This window comes from Megalops cyprinoides, chromosome 5 (assembly GCF_013368585.1).
Source record: "Megalops cyprinoides isolate fMegCyp1 chromosome 5, fMegCyp1.pri, whole genome shotgun sequence".
NCBI lineage: Eukaryota > Metazoa > Chordata > Actinopteri > Elopiformes > Megalopidae > Megalops > Megalops cyprinoides.
The window spans coordinates 8,820,801-8,847,897 of record NC_050587.1 but is presented as its reverse complement, the minus strand read 5'-3'; the positions used below and the strand labels follow the sequence as shown (position 1 = coordinate 8,847,897).

The 27,097-nt window shown below is 38.5% G+C and overlaps 1 protein-coding gene across 2 annotated transcripts in view; it reads right to left on the bottom strand.

The window, feature by feature from the left end:
* LOC118777402 (A-kinase anchor protein 2) overlaps window positions 1–27,097 on the bottom strand; it is a 120,435-nt gene that overhangs the window by 32,852 nt on the left and 60,486 nt on the right. For both annotated transcript variants that reach the window (XM_036528248.1, XM_036528249.1), the window contains exons 7-9: window positions 26,732–26,833; window positions 24,499–25,197; window positions 12,626–12,711 (exon numbers count right to left, since the gene is read on the bottom strand). In XM_036528248.1, coding sequence (XP_036384141.1) covers window positions 12,626–12,711; window positions 24,499–25,197; window positions 26,732–26,833 — 887 coding nt within the window. The remainder of the gene's footprint in view (window positions 1–12,625; window positions 12,712–24,498; window positions 25,198–26,731; window positions 26,834–27,097) is intronic.

Below are 27,097 nucleotides of genomic sequence, written 5' to 3'. Positions count from 1 at the left end.
CAGATTTAATCCTGCAGGAAATGACAGACAGCAGTGGTTGTCCCTACTAGTTATCTACTAGTAGTTTGAAGGTATTTTATAAAACAACAAAAAGATATTTACCACACCCTTACCTGGTGTGACGGCATTTTCCAGCTTCAAGCATCTTTTGGTGTAACTAGTAGAGGACCAGATGTAATCCTCACTGCTTGGATGCCACGGCGTAGTGATCTCTGAACACAATTCAGTGACCCTGGATTTCACCTCCATCACGCAGAGTCTGATGCTAAAGCTGAGACAACCCACCTGAACTGTCTCCCTAAAGCAATTTAGTTTAAAAAGTAACGTCAACAACCTTCGCAGAGCACATTAAATACACAGCAACACCAAAAAAAAAAACAACGAAAAAAACACCTCAGCTGTTAACGACACCTCACACAATGCCGTGAGATCACATAAGAGACAGTTTCCTACTAATCACCACATACACAATCCTATTTTCAGAGCAAGATTACACCGCTTTATTTAGACAGTGTGAACAGCTTTGTAGGTTGTTAATCTTGAATTTGGTACTAATCACAATTTCCAGTTTGTGACCAAACTCAACTACAGCAGATGCGCCAATCTGTTCCAGTCAATCAAAGTGACATACAAGATTTCCTTTCGGAAGGAACAGTACAGTTTTGGCAAACTGTTAAAAACATATAGTGAGATGTAAGAGATATAAATTCTTGGAACATTACAAAACATAAATAAATAAATAAATCATAGAACTGCCTCAATGCAACACAGATCCAGAACAGGAGTAACATCTTTTCAGTGAGAGTACAAACAGCAGATTTATTGGCACAAACTTCCATACTACTCGGTTTCATTTAAAAAAGATACAGATGCAGAATACATCACTTATATACAGTTTCAATTCAATTCAATTTTCTTTATTACTCCCTATTGAGTCTTTATTCATAGCTCAACTCTCTTCCTCTAGCTCCTTGGCTTGATGAACTGATTCCATCTCTTCATTTGGAAAGAAAGATCTGAGGTAACTTTTCTTAATATGACCTTGACAGCTACATAGGTGATCTGTATATAGTGCACAACCATATTTGGAGCACACATTGTTCTCCGCCATCAGATGATTTTTGTTTTTTCAGATTGAATTATCTGATTTGTCATTGTAGTTTCATTTATTTTCTCTTGGAGCACAGGTATTCTTGTAGAAAACTACCATTCACGAATCCTAGGCATATTAAAAAGAAAATTAAACACTTTTATGTGCAGGATGTATTTGTCATAGCAAAACATTTGTGAAGGTGTTAATCCTGGAGTTAATCCACAAGAAAAGACATTAGCTAAATCTTGATAAAATGCTTCAGTTGTATAATGTAACTCAGAACCTTTGGCAAAAGCTGCAACTAACATTTCCTCAATTGTTCTTCTCTCACTAGCTAGAACTTCATGTCTTGTGAGAGAAATCCCAACTAGCTTCTGATTGGTTAATGAGAAGCGACAGACTGAAACGTTGAGCAAAGTGCAAACCCTTCACAGTCTGCAGAGCGCAGTCCCCAGAATGGCGCTTCACTGCCACAAGCACCGCCTACACCACCCCTCTCCCACTAAAAGTCAACAAGCCCTTTGCAGTAACTGCTTGCTGTCTGTCTGGACTCACAGTTATAGTGTATGATGACTCAAGTAACGTTTACATTACCTACCGATCTTAATGCATTTGTTCCATAAACACGTTTTATTCCAGTTGTGTGGTTTCTAAAGGAACCTAACACACGTTAGCCTCACAGAACAGAGGTTGTTTGATGATTTGCCAACTAACAGCCACACCAAAAAGATATGCCTCGGAAACAAGCTTCACCACCGAAGCCCTACAATTAAAGCATTAAAAGGAAGCCACTACAGAATGACATAGGATTTCAGTGTACATTGTGATTCCAATTGTGTCATACACCCACAACAGTCTTAACATAATTTAATATGGATCCATAGACTAGGCACCTTTCTCTTACAGTATATATGACTGAAAAAACATTTGAATCCTCAGACTATGAAAGCATCATAGACCAACAGCAGCTGCAGTACTACTGCAGAAAATCAAATCACTGTGTGCTGGAAAGCCAGGCTGCATGTCAATTTAAGAGACAAGGTGCTCATATCAACTTACTTTTCTGGCTTTTGTCAAGTCTTTCCTTTGACTTATGTTTTTTTTTTTGGTTTGGAATTAAGCACAACTCAGAGTCAGAAGTTATGTATAAGAAACATTTAGGCGTATACCCCAATGAGTCAAACACTGTATGTGTAATCACACCTTGATAGTTGCCTAATTACTGTTATCCAATTTGATAACCTGATCACAGAGTTCGTAAAGTAAGTTGCCAGTAATTACCTAACTATCAAGGTACGATTTCTGATTTGTTTGTGTTCCTCCAAATGCATCTAGCAAACAAGTTAGATGGTCAACCACTAACTCACTGCATGAAAGTTTCAGCCAATATGAATCAACACCAGGCAGCAAGCTCAGTCTTTTTTCCAAGTGAATTAACTTTATCAAGCACCATTTCTCAATAATGTTCCCAAAGAAACACTTACAAATTTCCATCAACTTTTTGCACATTATAGGATAACTTATCAATCAACAAAATCCCACCTTTGATATGCATGGATTTTTTACGTACCTATTTTGCGAGTAACTGCAAACTGGTGAACATGCATGTTTTATCAGCCATGAATTATTATTTAAATTGGCTGCAGCGTATTTACATCTATATTGTCACCCCTCTCCATCATTGAAATGTGCAAAAATAGCACCAGTAATTCTTTTAAGTACCCTAGTTATGACCTTGTACAATAACCCACCCTACTGTAAGGACTGAGACCATTAAGGGGCCCTTCCACTTTTATCTGATGGCTGATTGTGGCTAAAAATAAAACCCACAGCATCCTACTAGCAATCAACATTAGTGACGACAATCTATGAGTCTGTCAAGTAAATTACTGGGCCTGATGGGAATGACAGATGGATCAGAAATGTCTGACATGATGACAGAGGTACCAATCTCTCTCTACCAACACTTCACCAGCACCAATGACAGGGCTCAGGAGCTCCCCTACTGGGAAACGCTGATGAAGGGAAACAAATGACAAATGGCAGGATACAGCAGGGAGCCTGCAGCACAGGGCTCGGGCAGCACTGATCATCTCTCTCTTAACCCCAGGAACAATCAGGGACAACCAGGGACAGGCCTGTTAGCTGTGACATGCTTTGTAGCTCCTCATATTTTACTTGTTTAAATGATCCCTAAAACACCTTATTGGTTACCATAGATGGTTCTTAAAAATACCTGACACACAAGGAATATCCTGTTTTATACTCCCTGTCCTGCACTCTGTGTTTGTTCCTGCATGTGTATGTGTTCAGATGCATACTGATTTACATGTTGGTTTGATTTTTTTTCATAAATGCATCCCCAAGTAGCAAAAAATACGTGGGCCGAATGCAGCTTGACTGCGGCCATCCAACTCGGCCGAGCTCTGGCTTTGAATCTAGGTCCAGATCTGGCCCGAACACTCGGCTTGAATGCGGCCCGAGTGTGGTATACCACATGCTTACGAATCGGGCCGCTTCCGGTGCAGTAAAATACCCTTCGCCACACACTCAGCCTGATAGAACCCCGAGTGAGCAGATGCTGCTTTGGTTTCGTCCAAAAACTTGCCGCTGCGTACAACTCGGCTATATAGGTTTACTGCTTAGCTATTTAAGTTATTTCACATATGAATTAAGCCCCTAAATGCTTCAGATGCTAAAGAGAGTGTTGTGCTTTTAAAAAACTACTGTTCATAATGTAAACTATATAATAATACCTCTAAATGTCTACATAATAATTAAAATTATAATTGCTCTTTGAATCAGCTGTGTTGGAGCAGGGAGAGATCTAAAACATGCTTGGCAGGGGGTACTCTTAGATAATACTACCAAATAATTCTAAATGTAAATTTCAAATAATTGAAACAAACGCGATAGGTCTGACATTGGGCTACATACCTAGCAAGTATTTATTATTCTTTCAACAAAAATGTTTTTTGCTAGCCAGTTAACCCAAAAGCCCGCCAAATGGTTAGCAGGTAGCTAGCTGGTCAAAATGGTTGCTAATGAGTGTGAGCCTTTGCCAGAGGAGTTTCATACTTTTTTCAGCTAGATAACCTTATCATTATCGCGTGACAAAGAATTTTCTACATCAATAACTTGATCGTACTGGTAACTGCTTGGTCAGCTCGAAGCTCTTGGCGCTTCATATTAGCTAGCTAGCAGGTAGCTAGCTCAAAGCAGCATCTGCTCACTCGGGGTTCTGGTATTGGGCTGAGTGTATCTGCGCCAGAAGTGGCCCGATTCGTAAGCATGTGGTATACCACACTCGGGCTGCATTCAAGCCGAGTGTTCGGGCCGGACCTGGACCTAGATTCAAAGCCAGAGTTCAGCTGAGTCGGGTGGCCGTAATCGAGCCGCTATTTGGATACGGATGTGGAAATAACGTTAACAAGCCTGACTTGAATTTTAACTGTTCGCTACTGCTCAAAACATATTTAGCCAGTGGCGTAGTTTGGAGTATGTAAGAGGTAATATATCAAATTTACATATTTATATGCTAAAATATTTTCCAAAATGTTGATTTTGGTCAGCTAATTAAGAGCTAATTTGGCTAATATATTTCAATGTCACAGTGTAATACAAACGAAAGAAATCACAAGTAGCCTAGGAGTTTGTTTTACTGAAGGTAATTTCGAGTTATGGCTGTGGTGATCAGTTATCCTTCGCGGTTTCCTGTGGCACTTATAGGTTAATGTGCATCTGGGCCGAGTAAACACGCACAGCATTGGCGCTACTGCATTTTGCCGACGCCCTAGCTGTCAGGTGGCAAGCGGCACTCGGCCAGATAGCCGGCTGAGTGATGCCGAGTCTTAACCGAAGGCGCCGAACAGTTCCCGGGCTCGGCCCTAGTCTTCTTGCTAACTGGGTCAGCATTTATTAAGTGATTTTTAATTATTTTGACTTTTGTTTTTGAAATTGCTAGTAGTATAAATTATATGAGAAGTATGATCAAGATACTTCTCAAAACAATCAAAATGTTCCCAGGCCAGGCAAATTATACATTGTAAATCAAGGCAATAACCCCATGAGTTTTCTTGTGCACTATCCAAACAGCTGTCCTCGCCTCCTTCTCTGCCTCCTGTTTGGTTTAATTTTGGATACACTCATTTTCATATTACTCTTTCTTAGTCAGACCTGCAATGGCAAAGGAACGTCCTTTGAAATTTTTTTCTGGATACTGCAGAATGGAGGAATGTGGTTCATGAATGCAGAGCACGTCATTTGAGAACCCTAGTGCATAACATTATGTACTGTACTATACAGAGAGCACAGAGAGCAGTGGCAGTGTTAATGTTATCTGCTGCAATTAATTAGCACAACGTCATTACATTAAAATGCCTCAAATCAATACAGGTCTACTTCAAGGTCCATCAGAATACTAGTTGTGTGGTCTTTAAGGTGAAGTACCATCTAGAACAACAGAAATCTGAGCAGTCAACTTCCAGCCATACAAAAAGAAAATGGCACATACTGCCTCTCCATTTGACACTCAGCACTCAACAGAAAGGGAATTACAATTTCTTTGTGAGAGTCCTTCATAGAGTACTGCTCCAAAGACAGCAAAACAGGCCTTGACTTAAGGAGACACAGAGGCTTGTAAATTGCAGGAGTTAGGCTAAATGTCAGAATATACTTTACTTAATCCTCAGATGCATAGTTTTCAAAATACCGTCATGAGAATCATATATTTGACAGACCATGTAAACATATCATGAATCATATAACTGATATCTTTCAAAATGGGAAATGACAGGTAAGTGCATATGTCTGGCAGTGAGGAAATACTATATTCAATTCAATTGTCATAGGATAAAAAATAACATAGAATAAAACGATGGGAAAGTACCTTGCTAACCAAGAGCAATTTTGACATGATGCCAAAAGCGCATGCTCTGAACAGGGTCGGCCATACAGCTAAGGTTTATCTGATGATTTGTGCTAATATATATGCTGTAGATGGCCACCAAGCTACTTTGACCTGCAAGTGGGGAAACTAATACTTGGGGTTACCTTTGATTCTGATCTGTACAATTGTTTAGCTGACTAGTTACATTGATGCAGTAAAAGATATAGCCCACTACAAGACATTTGTAGGACTGAAAGTGAATCCTATTGACTGTCCTTATGCTGTTTTAAATGCAAGTATAGAATTGATGTTGAACTGATATTAAGACAGGTAGCTAAGGATTTAGTGATATGGAGACTCTTACTAAACATAGGACGCCCAGATACTTAGCTAACTAGCTGTATTAAGCTATAACAAATGTTATTAGCTATGTAGCTAACCATGACATAGCCATATATCAGTTTAGATGTAAACAGTCCATGCACATTACAGCTAACTGTCTATACTCTATTTATACTTATAAACATACTTATTCATACCAAAGACATGAGTAACACAACAGCTCCCCTCACACTGTCCTTTACCTTAACTAGTAAAAATGTCTGTGGGAAACACTGCGTTAGTACTCTCACTGTCATATGAAACGAGGGTAAGTTCTATTCCTTGTACACACAGGGAGTGTCTTTGCTCCAGACAATTGTATGAAAGTACACAGTAGAGCTCCAAGTGTGGTTACCCTAGCTGTCAAGCAAAAAAAAAGACGTGTGAATGAATCCATAATTAATTTCCCCAGCTTAATTTCCTGAAATGTCAAGGTACATGAATTAACTTGCCAATACACTAAACACTCACATCGAGTGTTACACAGCTTCTCTTAGTGGGAGAACAAGGAAGTGACCAGGAAACAATAAATGAGAAAATTGTTTTCGTCCGCTGGTCTCTCTGACCCGTTGTCTGTCGCCCACCTGAGAGGCAGTGACTAAAGGGCCATTAAGCTTAATGAGAGTGATGCACACTGAGGAGAGGAGATGGACACTAGAGAACCCTGCAGGGCTGACTGCCCCTGTTTCTCAGAACAGTATACTTGATACCCAGGGCTTAAAGCAATCTCTCTCCTCCTTCTATTTCTGTGAGGAAATAGCAGCGCGTCAAACATGTTTCTTCCCCTTGAGGTATAACGTCAGAAAGGAACACCTGTTCACCTGATAACAATTATGCAGTTGTGAGACTGTGTTTAATTTAAAAGCTACAAAGAGCACATTAATAATTAGAAGGAATCATACACAACTGAGATTGGAACACATGTATTTTTGGCAGATTGAGCTATTTGGTATTTCAAAAGTTATTATTATCTGAATATTCCTCAAATTTACAAACCAACAACATCAATTATATCCCCATTACACTGATCTTATGATCTCCTCAGGAAAGAAAAAAAGGAAATGGTATTGTGGTAGCGCTGTGCCAAAACATTCCTTCTGACAGTACTGTGGAATGGGAAAGAGCTGTTGCTTCCTGTTTTTACACACTAAGTTCCCATGCACACCGAAAATGTTTCAGTCCGCTTAGCAGGAGTTACTTATCATTTAACCCTCAACAGCCACTCATATGGAACAGGGAATAGTTACTCATTTACTTACCAAATTCTGCATAAGAAAATGCTCATGTATGCAGGTGGTTGTAACTAAAAATGTTTTGTTTTGGGCAGATGTCTTTGCATTCACGGTCTTTGAAATACACTTTGATATATGAACACTTGTTTGCTTCTGCTGAATTTGTAATACTACTGTTATATAAAAAAATCTTATGCTCTGGAACAAAAGGATTTTTAGTAGTCCTGTGTAACACCATGGAAAAGACTATCCACCATTAGATAGTATATGAAACAGTTCAGTACCTATTTTATTGTCCTGCCCTAATGACTTTCCATAATGACATAAAGTTGATCTGGGAGTGTCTGCCAAATAAACCAATAACTACAAATCACTATGGTATTTATGTTTTGTTCTTAAATTCTGTGCTTTAACATATTTAATTTGGCATGACATGAAATGTCTTTGTCACTGATTTTGTGTTAAGCTAAATGGCATTGGAAACTGATGACAATGACATTGCTTGTATTGCTTCATTGCAGTTAGAGGCAATGGTGCCCCCCTATCAGAGAGTAGCAATAGCATTGCACTATACCCCTTGGTGTTAAACTAAATATTGTCCATCTATATTTTTATTTGAAATTAAATTTTTAGATTGGATCAGGGAATATGGGAATATTCAACTGTCCCTTTCAACATGTCCTTTATAGAACAAATTGTTTTATTATTAAAAAACACAAAACATTTATTTTGGTAAAATGAATGCAAAATGTGTGAACACAATGACAAAAGAAATGATAAAACTTGATGAAACTCTTCTCTGTCTTAATGACAAAGCACAGGGAGAGTACAGAACTGTCTCACACATTTTGCATTTGCATTACTTCATGATGTAGTCTGGGTACGAGAATCAGTTATCAACATGAGACAAAGGCCAATTGCTCTTCTATCTTTCAGAAACAATATTAATAATTGTTTTTATGCTGGAGGACATTCTAAGAGTAAGATATTTCAAAGACATTTGTCCCAGTTTCATTTTTTTCATCATTATGTCCACAGTGATTTATGGATAAAAATGAAATAAGATGGGACTTCTGGGAAAAGAACATTGTTCATACTTAAATAAAGGCACACTGTGGGACATACATAATTTACCTCTGTGCTGCTCACTGAAAATTGAAGTAGTCCATAAAACAAAGCTCATGATTCTTCCACCTTCCGGGAGTGGCCACAAGTGGATCAAACTGAATGTATGGTTTGGGGAGTTAATATTCAGAGCTATATACCAAAACAGCACCATTTTGTTTACAGGATGTGGAAAGAACTGCAAGCGATCTCAGACTGGAGAGTGCTGTACAGCAACTTCACATTAGCAAACGTAGGTTTAATTTAAAAAGCATTTTTAGTAATCAAAAGGAAGGTACTACCTTAAATGAAATGGTAACTTCTGTTTAACTATTCATGTTATCACAACCTTGATTTTTTCTCAGCTCTCTTGTATGCTTTCCTTAAGAAAAATTAAGAAAAATAAAACATATTATTTAATTAAGTCTAAAGACACAAATACAAACTTCTCATGCATAAACTTTTGCAGAGGCTATGTATTATAGTGCGCTACTGAATTTTTTTCCGATATGAACTTTATTGTGACTCAGAGAATATAATCCACACAGACAAAATAAATAAATGAATAAATAAAAATCATGCAAACACCTGTACTTCAGTTTCACATTCCATACTTTATACAGTACCTTTCAAAAAACAACAAAATTTCTTACTGTTACATCAGCTTACAGCTGTGGGTTCAGAACTGATCCAAAAAGTGTATGAAAAGGCAACATTTCAACCAAATATTGACTATAGTCTTTGTATTATGGAGATGCAAACAAGGACAATTTTTAACCAACAAGAAAAAAATTTGTGCGGAAAAAATTTTCATGGCAAATGATGCAGACTTCCGCTCAGTATGAGGTACTGTGTGCATAAACATCATTAGTTTGCATTCACAGTTAATGCCCCTGTCACTGCAGACATGACATTCCATTACCACCTAACCCAAAGGGGAATATCAATACATCAGCACTTTAATTCCCAGTGCCTCCTGCACCCTACAGTACGAGGCAGAGAGAAAATCACTCCCTGGTCCTTGATCGCAGTCCTGTCAGCAAGCACTGAACCTTAGTCTGCATCCTGTTGGGACATGTTAGCAGTAGGGCAGATGGTACTTGATGGTACAGTAGTTCACAGGCATATTAAATTAAATCCAATTTCAGACCCTTTGGACCACCACATGAAGCTAAACAAATTTCAAATTCAAATAATAAATGGAGATGCTTACCCTGTTGAGACTGTCACTCACAGTGTGCATTAATTTAAAGTAATTTGCTCCAATCCATCATATTCAGCTGCTGTCTCTGTCTGCATCACACTGTTACTTCAGACAAATTATACAACTGCCTACCACTTCCTCTGAAATCTAAAGTCAAGTTGCTTTGTGTCCCAAATGTACATCGGACTCCCTCGATAGCTGTTGAACTGCAGATCCAAGCACAGCAATCAGGTCAGAAATTGCACTTGCATACCTGGTACACGTCACTGACAAAATGTCCAAATCAGATAAACCTTGCTTAGTACAAAAGGGGTAGAATTTAATATTAGTTTTGTATTTCAGTGCATACAGTGACCTGACATAATGCTTGACTGATCAAATGTGTAGATTATCAACACAATAAATAAAACAGGGGCTTTCAGAGCAATCAAGGAAAAGATATATGGAGCTACACAATAAAAAGCAGATAATACAAAAGTTAAAGAGCTGTCCAAAAATTATATTACATATGTAAAATATGTTCTGACAAACTGAAAACCATTTCCCAAATCCTGGGATAACTCAGATTCTGCTCTTCAAAACTATAACACGTTTGCCTGACACACCCATTCTGACACTTGGTTATGATTTCTATAGGAAGACACTTCTATCTTTACAATTTAGATTGAGGTCATTGATACAGATAATGCTGCAAGAACAAAAACCTCTGCAGTATGCTAGCTTCAGTGACCTCTTTTGGTCTCCTCTCCCTGTACCACTCCCACAGTATTACATTTAATCAAATTAATATAAAGGCTATGTGTTATTAACTAAGCCACGAAAAGCCAATGAAGTTCACTCCAGTACATTTTCTCTTCATCTGTAAAACACACACGTTTGATAGCTAGCTAGCTGTAAAACTACTAAGTCTATGCATGTAACCCAGCAATGTACCGTACCTCATCACTGAACGAGAGATCCAGCGAGGGACTGCGTGCGCCTCACCGTGCCTTCCCTTCCCAGTCCGCAGAATAAACAATATTTTAATCGTAGAAAAAGGTAAAAACTGCGTTGAAAAGTCTGATAAAGTGTTTGAAAAGAGCCTGCACAAGCCGAGTCACACACACTGTCCGTTTCTCTCCCCGATGCCAGAGTGCGACGGTGCTGTTTGCGGCAGGTTTGACTTGGATGACATTGAGCGTTCCGCTGCCTCTCCTGCGCTCGCTATTCCCTCCTCTCTCTGTGTGTGAGCGCGTCTGCTGAATAATGAATGGATAATGTAGTCCTGGAGGTTTCTCTCTCATTCCAGGGCAATCAGGCACCGATCACAACGAGGCCACACAATGAGACCTGCGCGTTAGCTCGGGTTACAGTTCCCTATTCAGCTGCGCAACAATCTGGCCCTCATCCTGCCTTTGTTTTTCCAAACCAAATAGGAACCCAGCGAAACACGGACCTGGAGGTCAAAAGCTGCCGGTAAAGGCATTTTTGTGAAAGACAATAAACACAAACAGTGCACGCTCCAGAACAATTAAACCCCGCAACAATGTGCTATTGCCAGTCATCTGATTAGAGGAAATGTGCTAAGTCAAAGGCATTTAAAATATGCACCAATACCTCTCTTAGGTAATGTAGTTTCCACATATATATAGCATGCGCAACATGTTTCTTTACCATTAGAATATTGCTATAATGTGATAATACGATTGTGTGACTGCTGACTGCAGAGGATTTAGGTTGTTGTTGTCAGCGAACACTTTTTTTCATATTGTTATTAATTTATATCACTATTTTCTGCACACTACTGATAATACCATTTATATGCTATGTGCTGGATTTTTTCCACAGTGTTTCTGAAGATGGTGATGCAGTCTGAGCGTACTCCTTGTGTAGATTAGTGGTCTAGATATTTTTAATATGTACTTGACAGTCATATTTTCTCATAGTGAATGTTTCCTATAATTCCTACAGAATTGTGACAATGTGATACATTATTAGAACACAATCAGTAATGCGTGCCTCAGCTACATAGCCTTAAATGTAATCTGGATGCAACTGTAGATTGAAAATGCTTAAATTCTTTTTAGACTTCCCAAACTAAGAAAAAGACATTATAACATCCTGCACGACGAATGGCTGTGCTTCATACATGCGATGAATTTCCAGTCTTTGTGAGCACACTGAGTTGTTTTATTTTCAGAGATCAAAGATAATTTTGTTTCAGATAAGTTTATAAAGACAAAGCCTGAATATAAACAGCCATTAGGGCCATCTGGATAACCAGCACATAAACAGAAGCATAAAAACCACAGGCACAGTGTTCTAATTGCACCTTCCAGCATATTGTATATCTTTCATCATCATGCTGAATAATCAGTTTGCCTGACTGAATTACTGTTTCTATCATGCGTCAAAAGAATAGTGTGTTTTGCTGCATTGTTATAGCAATGTAACATCCCATATGCATGCTTGCATATTTACATTTGACATATAATTACATAATTACATACATGGAGTAGATCACCATGACTCACAGTGGACAGAAAGACCATTGGTTTGTTCATGACCAGGCTTGATACAGTGGGAGAAGCACTCAGCACTAAAATGGCAGGCCTACAGCAGATGACAGACTGGGCTGTTCTTGGCATTCAGTGCTCTTATTTTCTTATATATTTAAGGTGACAGCAAATATTCTTAGGCTGCAAAACCAGTTCTGAGATGTGCAGTTAACATTAATGACTTACCAATGCAGTGTGAGGAGTCTTTGATGGAACACCAGCCACCAATTCAAGCTCTTCAGCCACTGGCCCTGAACATGCTGGCTCTGAACCTAGGAGATAACACCAGTACACACTGATGAGTAAAGGACGGGTGTTACCATGTTAAAGTATTGCAGACACTGTACTCAGTTTCAACTCACTGTTCTCAGTTTCAGGCTTTTTAAACCATTCGACATATTGTAACCCATTCAACATGCCAATCAATGTGAGAGAGACACAAGGGAATATAAAAGATTAACAACACACAATTAATTAAATAATAATCACATTCTTCATAGCATCCTTTGACAGCAGATGTCAAATACTGCTAAGCGTTAAAATAATAATAAAAAAAAACTATTAACATTTCATTTTGGTTCATTTATATTATGTATTATGGCTTTATACTCGTAATAACCTCGTACCAGGCTATTGACTCCAACCCTTAATTGTTCTGACTGTACCTTCAAAAGCTGTTCTTTGATGAAGCAGATGCATACAATTCAATGGTGTATTGTACCATTGATTGACACATTTATCTAATTAGAGCTTGAAAATAATTTAACCATTCTGGAAAAATGCATTTCGAAATGAAACTCAGGGAAGGTAATTAATTGGATCAATACACTATGGCAATGCTCAGATTTAGAATGCTTGGTACATTCAACCAATGTAGTATTACATCAAGTACTTTAAAATGGACCAATGAACATACTGCCTTTATTTACCCAGCTGAATATCCATTAAGTGCACAAGGATTTGTGATTTTGAGATATAATAAATATATAGGATTACAGCATTGTCAAATGACAGTGCTCTCTCCAACCCTGACTTGCTAGGTGAATTTGACTGTTGTATGCTTTCCTAGATGAAGGAAATATGGCATTGTTTTTTTTTCAGCGTGACTGAAAAGCCAGAAAGCCCATAGGCAAGCATTGTTTCAGGACCAGCTGTGATTGTTCCTCCCCAATACCCACATAAAATTAGGCCATCCTGACCAGCTTAAAGGAAGCACAGATCTTGATATTTGCATAGCTGTGATGGTTAGTCTTCCAGAGTTTATGAATCTAGAGTTTATGAATTCCATGTTGTGTGTGTAAGTGAACGTATACAACACAGTGGAAAAATTATTTGGGGTGTTAGTGAAAACCATGACAGCAAGCGTAATTTAAATCTGCAAATAATCTTTTCCCTACAGTGTTGTTTCACTGTATGTAAGTCTGTTTTCCTCATTTGATGATGATGGTAGTAATATAATTATCATCACGTTAAAATTGTTTTTCCCCACACACAACTGCTCAAACCCAAACTGCATCATACTGAGGAGTAATCAGATGATTTGATTTGGCTGCAATGTGTTTGAATATTCACTAGTGGTCTTTAATGAACACCTGCCAAAGCAGCAAGTAAAAAGGCCTCATGTCAGCATTCCCTCCCTATTTGCTTTCCAGGGTTTTCTCGCGCTCTGGGTTTGCAATTAGATCAGAACGACTATTGGCAGCATCCATATAGTCAATGATTATAACCACAATGCAATTCAGAAACACTGCGCAGTCTGCAATTTTGTCTTTATATTATATCATCAAATCTTGTGGCAACAGGGTCATCTGTGTATTGTAGTCATATAAGACATCATATGGCTCGAAATCATAAGCTCATTGGATCAACAATTAAATGCATTCACAGTACAGCAATGCATAATCTGTCCACTAAGGAGGTCATATCGCTTTGTGCGTGTTGAACGAAAAAGGATGACTTTATTTATTGTCTTTATACTTTATCCTGTATTGATTTTGTTCTGCGGAAACAGTTGGTATTTTCAGTTTTTTTTTGATTGTCCCCAATCAGGTCCTCTTATCCATAATGTCAGCACATCCTCAAAATACCAATTTCAGCACTCAGGTAAACTGATACATTCATTATCTGTATGGGCTAAGGACAGGCGTAGAGCAGAAGATGAGCCTTCCTGAGCAGCCACTCCACTGTAGAGTGCTTGTAGTGCAAAAAATAGCCAGTGGCTGTGTGTGAGTATCAAGGGATTGCCTTCATCTTGCCTCAGTGCTCCTGCACGAGTGCAAAAGTTGTCATGGTGAGATAAACCCTGTATATACAATTGGCGGTTCCAAAATAGGGTTGCATTAAAGGGGGAAAAATGTATAAAAAGTGACATGAATGTGAGATGATGCATGTTGTTGGAATACCATAGCTCCACATACATGTACTGTACAACAGTACATTCCTCATGCTAATTTGGCCACGCTTCCTGACTTCACAGGTAGCTCATCTTGAATATGGAAGCCTGGAGAACAATTTCCTATTACCACAAAAAACACTTTCAGTGCGCAAAACTGCAAGTTCTCACACATGCTAAGTACTTTTTTATATAAATCAGACTTGCACAACTAGGTCTAACACAGTCAGAGTATATGTTGTAACTGTATGGTCAGAACACTGGTACTGTTGTAGAATATACAAAGAAACTGGCACTGTGAACTACACTCATTGACACAACATGTGTATGTAAGAGGATGTTTGACAGGAGTCACAGCACAAAATGGACCCGTCATATAACTGACAACCGAATGTTGCAACTGAAAGTTCATGTTTTGTATTTTGTGGCTCTGCAGTTGAATATATTGCTAAACTGGTGCCATGGCATTCATTTTTGAAGCAGATTGACATGATGACATGGCATAAACTCATGTTATACTTGGAGACTGAAATCATTATCCTTTTATCAGCCCTCATTACATCGTAAGTTTGTGCAGTATGGGCAGCACTATATTGTGGCAAATGGGGGGCTTCCATTGGAGTTGATGATCTTATTGCCTAGAGCTGAGAGCTGAACCCAGGTCTCCCACTATACAGCGCAGGTACATAACCACAAAGGCTGATAGGCTGAAAAATATCCTGCTGCAAGCTGTGACCAGGGACGTCACCCTGTTTAAAGGCATAAGCGCTATAAGGCACCCTGCTTAGATCGAGCGCGTCATTGCCGTTGACGCATATATGCTAGTGATTCAGAGTGCCAGGCCACTCAGACATAGCTCCTCTTCTGCCTAGCATGACACAGATAGAACATAGATCTCAGCAGACTGTATCCCTCAAGACTACTGCTTTGTTCTTCAGTGCAGCAGGGCGAAAAACCAAGATCCCATGCAGGCTACTTTGTCAATCAAAATGAACAAGCTGTCTGACCTAGACATATTCAATGCAGTCATAATTAATAATGGATTGCATTTATATAGTGCCTTTCAAGATTCTCAAAGCGCTTTGCAGAGAAATGGGTTACTCACCTCAGCCACCACTAATGTGTAGCACGCATCTGAGCGATGCAAAGCAGCCACTCACCAGTTTATTTTGGAATTAAGGCAGTTAACCTGCGAGGTTATTAGATGGCCAGATTGATAGAGCTATTGGAAATTTAGCCAGGATACTATGGAACCCCTACTCTTTGTGAGACGTGCCAAGGAATCTCTAATGTTCAGAGTGTCAGGATCTCTGTTTAATATCACATCTGAATAGTTGTGGCTAATAGTGAAATATAGAGAGAGACTATGGGTGAGAAGCATTACTCAGGGCCTGGAACATTTATTGTTGACATTACAGGAAGGAAGTTAAAAAAATCCAAGTCTGGGCATTTATTATGTGGCCATATGGGACTGTATTCAAATCCTGTAAGTTCAGATGAGGTTACATGGCACACACATTAATGTTTGTAGCGAGTCAGACCCCAGGGTCACCATAATTTCATTACTATCGTTTAGCAGACACTCTTATCCAGAGTGATTTACACAATGTATCTGATAAGGTGGCATGAAAAGTTGCAAAAATAGAGCACCACTAACCACACATGAACAATGACAGTGTCAGACATGGTACTGAGATCACAAATGTGTGCCTACATTGACATGAAAGTGCAAAGCATGGTGTAAGGACTGTGCCATTTCAAGTATAATTCTAACACGTACCACATTGTATGCAAGTAATCCTCCACATACCCAAATTACATAAAAATCATAAGCATAAGTCCACATATGTAATTGCACATAATAGCGACAAAAAAATCACTGGGTAGGGGTGTTGAGGTGTAGCCTGAGAAGGTGGGTCTTCTGTCTTTAATGAAAGATGGTCATTGTTTCAGGTGTTCTGACCGAAAAGGGGTCAAGTTTGATGCTGTATGGGTATGGGTATGCTTCACTAACCCATAAACTGGTGAGTGACACACCTGCCATCTCAGTTACATATTTCATTTCCTGGGGTCAGGGAATAAAATGATTGTTTCCACAGCATGATCAGTGGCCCCTTTGAATGGTAGGTCCCTCAACTCTATCAAGTAATATTTATTTAATGTATCTGCAATAAGAAGAAAGTAGGGGGCGTCTTTGGTAAAGATTAGCATGATAGAGCTTTTATGTTCATTATCATTGATTTCAACAGAGATAATGACTAATTATTCAATACATGTCTTGTTATGTAACTCACAGCATCGTATTTAGTCTGTATATTCATTGAAATATGAATGTAGAAACCATGACGTGAAATTAGTAAGCATTCTCATTCAGTTCTCCAAAAAAATGATTTATGAATCCTTTTTTATCTAGGCTTTATTTAATGTATAATGAGTTGAATCAAAATGATTATCTTCTGAACATGATGTGTCAATACTGCAAAGCTTTTTGCACAGACTGTGCAACTGATATTGCTCAAGCCACTTTGTACGATTTTTTAGGTACTTGACATAATAACATTTGCTATGTTTGTATGGAGATTTCTTACCTTACAGTCTATGTGAATCCTCTCACCAGGCTAATGACCACCTAAGAGACTTTCCATTTGGGTGCTGTCCTCTTATAGCAACACTGGAGCAATACACTGAAGCAGACCCGTATTTGCACTAGAGGTCATTGGTGTTTATTAAGGCTTACTGCTGCAATGTGATCCTTCATGGTAAAAGCAGCATTTTGTGTTACTGGCCTGATTTTTGATATTTAACTCGGAAACCATATTGTAGAGCCCAGCTAATGTCCCAGACAAGCTGGTATCCATGTTTATTGACTTTTGTGAAGTAATTGCTTTTACAGATGCCCTTTTTACACGTTTAACAATGTGTTAAAAATGTTGCAGAAAAATCGTTCCTCTTTTTAACAGAGGAACCATCTATTTTCTTGGGTGGTAAATGTGGGGCTTGAATTTATATTCATTTTAGATTTATTCAATGATTATTTATATCTAGATTTATGCAATGTGCTAATAAAGAGAAGCTTTGAAGAGCTGGACTCTGTGTCATTTGATCTCTAACCATCTACTATTTGTTATTTAAATCTAATGTCCCCTTTAATCCTAATCCTTGCACTAGATTTTATTATGATTAAATTACTGTCAGATTTCTTTACTGATGTCATTATGCACCCTAAATTTGTCCATAGTGCAAGGAACCCTCAAAGCTCATTGGTATAGCTTTGAGTCTGCAGATTTTTAAGAACTGTAAAAAAATCATTTTTATCACCTTTTCATAATGGATAATACCTGTACTCATGGATATATTAGTTGGAGCACAAAGAAATATGCACTCTATTCACCCCTGAAACTCAATCCTATGAAAGACCAAGAACAATCAAGCAAAAAAAAAAAAAAAGTAAGCATCAAAAAAGTGTTCTATCAGTCTGTTGTTATTAGAGATCTGATGAAATGCTATTTTTGCTATTTAAGGTAATTATGGTTATTTCTGTAAATTTCCCCATAGGTTTTATACATATTAGGCCTGTTATTACTTTATTGTGAATAAGAAAGGCTATGTATATACCTATGGCTTATGTTTAATATCATATTTAGCATCAGTATTCACTACAGTTAGCACATAGCATGTATTTGGAGTACTGGATTTGCTATTTGTGTTAAGCCATACCCATCCATATGCCAACTCCCCTCCATGCAGTTTGAAAAAATGAAGATCGACAATTTAATTTACACTTTATTATGCTCATTAACTTTTAACAAGGGTAACATATCAACCAATTAATAGTCGAGACTATTAATAGAGGTTGTTCATGTTTTTTTTCCACAATTGGAAAGTAGGTGTATGCCTTGCAAAACAAATGTCACTGTGATCAAATGAAGACCGAAGAAAGAACTTTACAGTGATCTAATATTCATAATGGTAACACTATGCTGGAAATGCAGGCCTTTAACCTTGTTCTTTAATGTTTAAATATGTTATCATAACAGGTTTCATTCAATGACAAATGATTTAAACCTGTTCAGTTTTATAGTGCCTGCACCAACCATTTTCGAATGTTGAAAATGGTATGTTTTCACTGGGAGTTTTTTTTGCTAAACTCTTAGTTGTTAAGTCTTCGAGCCATACTTTAGAAATTACATTATATTTTACAATCTAATAAGTTTAGTAGATGAATAATCTAATAAGTTTAGTAGATGAATACAAAGTGCTCTGTTGTCTGATTGAGTGTGCTCCATCGCAACAAAATATGCTGGAGAAAGCAGGAACTACATTTTGAAAAGGTATGTGGGAAAATTACAGACATTGAATATGTATGACGCAGAGTGACGTACACAGCCTATGAAGCCCTGATATTACACTGTCTTTAGGGAATGGATGGAAAGCAGCCCTGGTAGTGGCAGGCAGTGAAAGTGCAAGACAGGCTGCCGTGGAGTTAGTTGTGCTGAAGAGGTGACAGGGATGCAAGTGCGGCTCGGCCCCCGGAGTGGAAGGCAGGAGTACTCAGACACCGGCAAGAGTGTGTTAGAGAAAGAACCATAGCATAGACACAGAGTGTAGGCGCAGTGAAAAAAATGCTGTTTATTTGACTAGGAATATACCATACAAAGGAGTAGCCATAGTTACAGCATGGCTGGTGGCAGTTTGCATTAGAGTGAGAATGTGTGAGAGAGAGAAAGAGATACAGACAGATAGTATTATTATAATAAAAAGAAAAAACAGGGTGGAACATTAAAAAATTTACACTTCAGGTTACAAAAATACAGCAGATCTCAATTAAAAAGCACAGCGGTCTCATGGCAAGTTTGTTCTCATTAAGCTCAGACAGAGAAACACTTTTGCAACTAAATCCCACATCTCAAACTTCTACTTGGCAGTGTGTCTGATGCTGGAAACTGCGCTTGACGACATTCATGTTCCTGTTCAATATGACTGTGCTCTTGTGCTGAGGAGACCATTACTGCCCCTGCTTGTGTACCACTGATATGGTTAAACCAACATGTTTTTCATGGTTCATATTAAACACAACAACTGCATATAAATAAATATTGAAGGAAGGACTGAGACTGAATTATGGCTCACTTCTAGATGAACACTCTTGGGTAACTGTACTGATACACATAACTCAATTGCACAGTTAGTGAATGTCCTCCTATTGGTCAAATTAATCTAGCTGTTCCACACTGTTCACACATCGCAACAAACTGGTGTACTGAATGTATTTCAAGATGATATAATTCCCAAAAAAAATGAAGAATGTACATATTTGCTTGCAATCCCATGTGGACATCCCATGTATAACAGGTGGGCCTTTTACTATGGGCTTATTGTGAAGGGGTTTGATGAATTTGGATACTCTCAAAGTTTATATTTCTCATTATGGGGCTAGGTATAAATAATATAAATAATAGAAAACAGTTGACATTTAATCTTTTGTCTAATTTCTATATAACAAACACCATACCTGGTAAAGGAAATATTTTGGTTGATTTAGTTTTTTGTAGTATAGATTCCATTGTTAGTTAGACAGAAGGAAGACATTACATTATTATTGGCATTTAGCAGACACTCTTATCCAGAGCAACTTACAATTTTATCCATTTATACAGCTGGATATTTTACTGAGGCAATTCAGGGTTAAGTACCTTGCTAAAGGGTACAGCAGCAGTGCCCCAACAGGGAACTGAACCAGCAACCTTTTGGTCACAAGTCCTGCTCCTTAACCACTATGCTACACTGCCACCATTATAGACTATATAGTCGTAACTCTAAATCGATAAATGGATTTTTAAAAAGTTAATCAGGTTAGTTTTTGCTGTAGCAATGTATGATATCACTACATAGATGAAAAAAACTCTTGGAACTATCATTTAATTGAGTTTTCTCTGATGTCTCTGTTGATTTCAGCAGTCTGATCTGGGTGTTTCCATTATTGTACCAAGGAAGAATTTATGAATTACAGAAAATAATCTTGTGTGGACATAGTTGTCCAAAACATCTAGAGCTAAAAAACAAAAATGTACTTTCACACCTTATATGTATATATGGGTACCTTTAGGGACACTAGTTATTTGTTAAACTGTCAATTCTTCCAATTGGAACTGTGTCCTTTCTTCATGTTGCTTTTTGTAGTCTAGTGGTATCTGCACTAACATTATGTTAATAGATAACTGAAGAATATATTCCAACCATGTTTGGCTGGATTTTCTTAGCACTGTGTTGTCAGTAGAATATTAACTCAAACAAACAAATGACTGGAAGAGCATGCTTTACAAATTATGTTTTGTAAATCTTGGTTTAACGTCTAAAAAGCTAGATAATATTAACATTTCTGTGTTACAGTTAATGAAATGGCTAAATAGAAACTAAAGTTTTGTGCATATCAAAATGAAAATATGCCTTAGTAATGACTGACTTTCTAATTTGCTTGAATATGATAAAATTTTGCTATGATTTATAAATGAAAGGATTTAGGGCTTTACCTACACAAACTATATTTTACTGGATGTATAAGACCACCGTAAATAAAATAAAGACCTATTTCATGTATTTCTGCGACAGAATGCATTCCTTCTGAGTGGTTGAAATATATAATATATCTTGGTACAATCAGGGAGAAAACCTGAATATAATATTTGTTAAAACAAGACTTTTAAGCTTTTAACAAATTTCAAAAATTAATTGAAGAGTTTCACCACTTTGCAATATGCATGAAGTGCTAAACACAACGTTCAGCTCACATTGCCTCCAGAGAAAGATGCAGGAAGGAGAAAGAGAAATTTCATTATGGAGTATGGAAACACAACAAAGCAATTAGTATCAGAGGAAGATAATTAAAATAAAATGCATCTGATATACTTTAAGAATATGAACATAAAAATATTAAACTTGATAAGGATTTTTCAGATGTGTGCATATAAATTATGTGTATTAATATATTATTTTTAAATTAGTATTCTCTATATAAACACATGTGGAAGGTCTAAATAAAATTAGCATTCATATAGAGCATATATACATACTTTATCTACACATACACTGTATACAATTTTTACCTTTCCTTCAGTGAACTACTAACCTTTGTGACCAACTCAATTTCCTTTGAAAGGTGAGGCATGAAGTGTGATCCACCCCTGCTGTTGAGAACATCTCAATCGTTTATACTTGACTGAATTACTTTCACATTACTGAGGCTGCGTAAGAAGGCCAGGGAGAACTTTGAAACAAGTTGCACAGAAACACCAGGCATTGCCACTTCCTCTGAGCTTGAAAGAACCACAATCACTGTCTCTTTCACAGATTGCACTAAATAGTTAGCCTTCAAGCTTTTCCATTAACTGTAAGGACCAATGACCACAGTAAATTAGGACTGTGGTTTAACATCTCATTCAAGACGGTACTTCCTACAGCACACTGTCACCATCAGTACACTTGAGCATTGGTTTTCAATTGTTGCAGAGGGACAAATGCCTTCTACTGGCTTGTGAAAATTACTTCCAGGTGCAACCTAGTTGTCCCAGGTGGTCTACCACTCATGTTCTAACCAAGTCCATCCCTGCTAAGCAACAGCCACTGGCCGCTATGTTATAGGATGGTACAACTGCTGGCCATTACTCATAGAAGTTACCTGACATACTTCATTCTGAAATTTTGCTTCTGGAATTGGGACAACATTCATAATTTGTACTGTCCATCTCAGTGGCAAACCATAAAATACATCTTTTAATAGATTAAGGCAGAAGATCCACTGAACCTTCTTTTGTGTTCTCTGGTATGAGTTTGATATGGCATCAATAGTTTTGTTCTTGGCTGGTATTTTATCATTTTGACTACTGATATGCATGATGTCCAGTTATTAGTATGTTGCCATCCAGATGGTATTCTCATGATTACTATGATGATGGAACTGATTTTAATATAACTAGGAAACAGAAAACTGAACAGAAAACTGTTGTGAAATAATCAGGAGAAGAGCAGAACATTAAAAAACTGGACTAGAGAGAACGTTCATTAATGTGCTTATATTTAACCCTTCAAGAGCAACAGTCCATAACACAGGTCCCACAGTAGTTAGCACCATGTTAACATGTAAACTAGGACCTAGTTGTACCGTATTATGGCTTGTGTGAATTCCACACACCTCACACCCACTGGTTCTCTCAGAGAAAGGTCAGTGCCTAATACTTCTGTTAACTAATTATTTCAAAGATTCATCCAAGCATTTCGGTATTTCATAGGCAGAACATTAGAGTTAGAGACCCTGGAAAGTTCAGCAGGAAAGATTTGATTGGCAGTTGTGGTACCATAAATCCTACCCAAACAAAATGTCAAATGATAAAAAAGACATCAAATTGTTTTCTGTTTGTTAAATATCCCGGGAAACTATTTTAAACACTGGAAGAAAAGGGGTATAGTATAATTTCAGTGGACAATCTTCCAGTTACACAAAGCCAACAGCATCTTTGTCAACACAAAGGTACCATATTAAAAAATAGTCTTAGAAACCTGAAAGCCAGCTGTTGAATATTTAGAAAGTCATGGCACTTAAGACATGCCATGAAGATTTCTTCTCTGTAGACCAGGAAGTCCATTCAATGGCCTTTTTTTTAAAAAAAAAAAAAAAAAAGCAAAAACATTCAAATACAACAGCAAAATTGAAATAAGCCTCTACTAGTCCTAAATTAGAATAAATAGGCACAGATACCAAGGCAAGGATACCAAGTTCTTCCAAAAAAGGTCTGCACATATTAAATAAGTGTAGCATATGTACATTGCACGTTTGCTATTTTAATATTTCACTATCATTGGACAACAGCTGTTGGTACTTTCAACTCTGTAAACAAGAAAATGACAAACACCTCCACACTGACAAATATGCTCAAATGTACGTTTGAGTTTTATGCTTCAGTAAGGCCACTGGACAAATGCTGGGTATGGATATTGAAATAAATTATATTTCTGTATGAGTGTTTAACAGTGTAAAGTACCAAAGAGTAGTTACAATATTGACACCCCACCTACATGTATCTGTGAGACTCTATGCTACATTGTCATATAAAGCTCAGTGAATGGAAGAATTGGTATTTCAATACAGTTTGATTTAGGGCAAGGATTTAGACTTGAGTGTCTTTGAAAGGTCTGCCCTACTTGCATTCAACTGCTGCTGATGTGGATTGTTCTTGTTCTCATTCTTCTAAGCCCCCAAGTCCCAAAAATGTGAAATTACAGGACAGCTTACAAGTTATTGCCACCCCATATATCATTGGTTTGAACAACAACCTCTTTAGATTCGTCTTCCTTCACCATGCAGTTACAGCTGCTTCTATGCTACAGCAATTCAGGCAGTTGTGTTTCAAAGTAGGACACAGGAGACAAGAAAGCGAGAGAGAGAAAGAGAGACACAGAGACAGAGTGTGCATGTGTGTGTGCTCGTGTGTGAGTGTGTGTGTGTGTGTGTGTGTGTGCACGCTTTCTCAGATCACAGAAGAGGAGGTGCTGTTAGTAACAAGGTGAGGATTTTACAGAGGAAGAGCCTTGGTAGATGTGCTCCAGGGAAGGGAGAGCTGGGAAAAAGGTCACATGATAGTACAGCAGCGGCAGCGCTTTTTCTTGTCAGTACCTGCAGGTGGGAGTTCCTTGGCCGAGCTCTCATCCTTGCCCTCTGAGGACAGTTCGGTGGTGTCAGACAGAGGCCGGCCGGAGACCAGGTCAGCGGCATTGCCATCCATGGTGGAGATGTCAGTGACCGTCTTCTCCCGGAGGGACTTCTCGTCATCCTCATCGATCAGTACAATCTCAGCCTTGATGGTTCCGTCGAACCCCAGCAGCTTCTTGGTCTCCTCCTCGTCGTCCACGCTGTGGTAGCCCATGAAGATCATAGTGACGGGCTTCTCCGACGAGGCTTCGGGCACCTCCGTCACCTCACCCTCGTACCCGTACTTGGGTTGGTCGCCTGTCCCCTTGCCCTGCGGCCCGCGGATCATCTCCAGCTTGGCCTCCTTGTGCACGGTCTGCTCCTTCGTCCCCGCAGGTCCGCTGCCAGCGGGGGTGACCGTTACTCCCCCGCTGTCTCCCCGGCCACGACTCTGGCCCACCCGCTGCATCAGTTCATCCACCTCTACAGAGTTCCAGGGGTGGAGCCCGTTCTCCAGGGTGGTGGACCCCCCAGAGCGTACCTCGTACACCACTTTACGTCCGTCATCATAGACCTTCACACCCCGCTGGTGGACCTCCTCTGGACTCACAGGGGAGGCAGAAAGAATCTTAGTTCCCCCTGTCTTCTTATCTTTTTCTACGCTTATCTCCACAGCATACATTGCTTCAGATGGGGAGATGGAAAAGATGGGGAAGACCGATCATTAATTAAGCAACATATATCACTCTTTGAAATAAAATTAAAACATAAAAAGTTTTTACATAGATACATTAATTATTCTGATTTTACATTATCTACATAAAACAGTATAACAATTATGATTATGATGATTGATTATTATTGTTGTTGTCATCAGAATCATCATAATCATCTGCATGTATATGACTTATTTTTAAATGAACAATTCAAGTGAAATACCTTTCTATTGAGTACAACATTGGTCACACACTGGACACAATCCTCGGTTAAACGTCAGTTTCCCTTACCCCTACTTCATACTTCTCCAAGTGACAACACAAGTGCCTGCCAAATGATGATAATCCGCTTTGCCCTGCTGTGTGTTTTGGCATCTTAGATCACAATTGGCCCAAAACACAAACATTCTGACCCCCTGTCCTCACCCCTGTCAACATGATCATTTCAGAGCCATGTGTGACCCTGCTGACCCATCTTACCTTTGAAAATTGTGTGTGTCACTAATACAGGAACAATTTTGGATTAACTGACACTAATATAGGAAATAACAAGGTGGTATTCATAGATAGTTTTTCCAAAATAACCACTGGGACACTTGCTAGTCCATTTAGTTGATCTTAGCTGTGATGCATTTGAAGGATCAGTAGTTCTCTCATTTTTAAATTCATTGTACAAGGTGGATTATATGTCTAACGCAGAAATGTCATGAATAGAACAGCAACACAGTGTTTAGATCAGACACACACAGCAATAACTGCTGCAAAATTGCCATTTAAAAGAGGCAATACCAAAACAATAACAATATTAAAATCTGAACGTAAAAATGAGCTTGGTGTACTTAATTCAGTGCTCTGTAGAAAAGAATCACAATGTTGACAAATATACCAGTTTGGGCTCCATAACTATTTACCCCCAAATATTTACTAGGGAATTTTTTTAGAATAAATGATCATGACACTTCCTAACAATATGTAAAATGCATTTTTGACCTTAATATAAAGAGCGAGGATCATAAGTACTCCTACACATTTCAGCATATTATTGAAATATCATTTCACTTTGTTTAACCAACTTATTTTGTTGTATTATCATTCCCAACTCCCTGTAATTATTCATTAATTAATTTATTAATTATTTTTCAAAATTAATTTATTTCTATGATGAAGAATCCAGTTTCCATTGCAATTTCACAGATTCAAGTGTGAATTTTGTGAACATTGTAATCATATGAGTTTGATATGCACAAATGTTTTAGAACATATGACAACAGCTATCCAGCACGTATCCTTTAATGCACCTGTCATTTGGTTAACAAGTACTACATGCTCCAGGTTAATGAACATAAAATTTGGGCATAAATATAGATCCTGCTGTTTGTGCCAGTGTGTGCAGTCTAATTGGGGCACCGTGTTGTGCCCCCCTCAGTAATCTCCCCAAACTATCCCTGGCCCAGGCCAAAACCGGTGGCAACGTAGTACCTCCCACTCCCCTCAACACGTACCAGCTTTTCTTGGGAGTTGCTCGTCCCCAGAAGTCTTGGCCACTGTTTGGGAGTACAGCTCTGGGAGGTCGGGGTTGTGGGTAGAGACGTAATTCACTGCATCTGTCAGGCGGACAGTAGAAGAGGAAGTAACACTGCACCCCTCAGATGCAAAGCCCCCTGCTGCCCCCATTCCAGCCCCCTCTCTCTCTGTGTTTCTTTCTCTGGAGCAGCTCCACGCTTAGGCAGCAAAAGCAGTGAGAGTGTATTAGAGAGAACAATGCTACCCCTCGGTTCAGGGGGACTCCCTTTGAAAGAGAGGATCAGTGTAAACAAAGTGGAGTCATTGCCTTGTGACTATTGTTTGATAATCTAGTTCAATAGTCT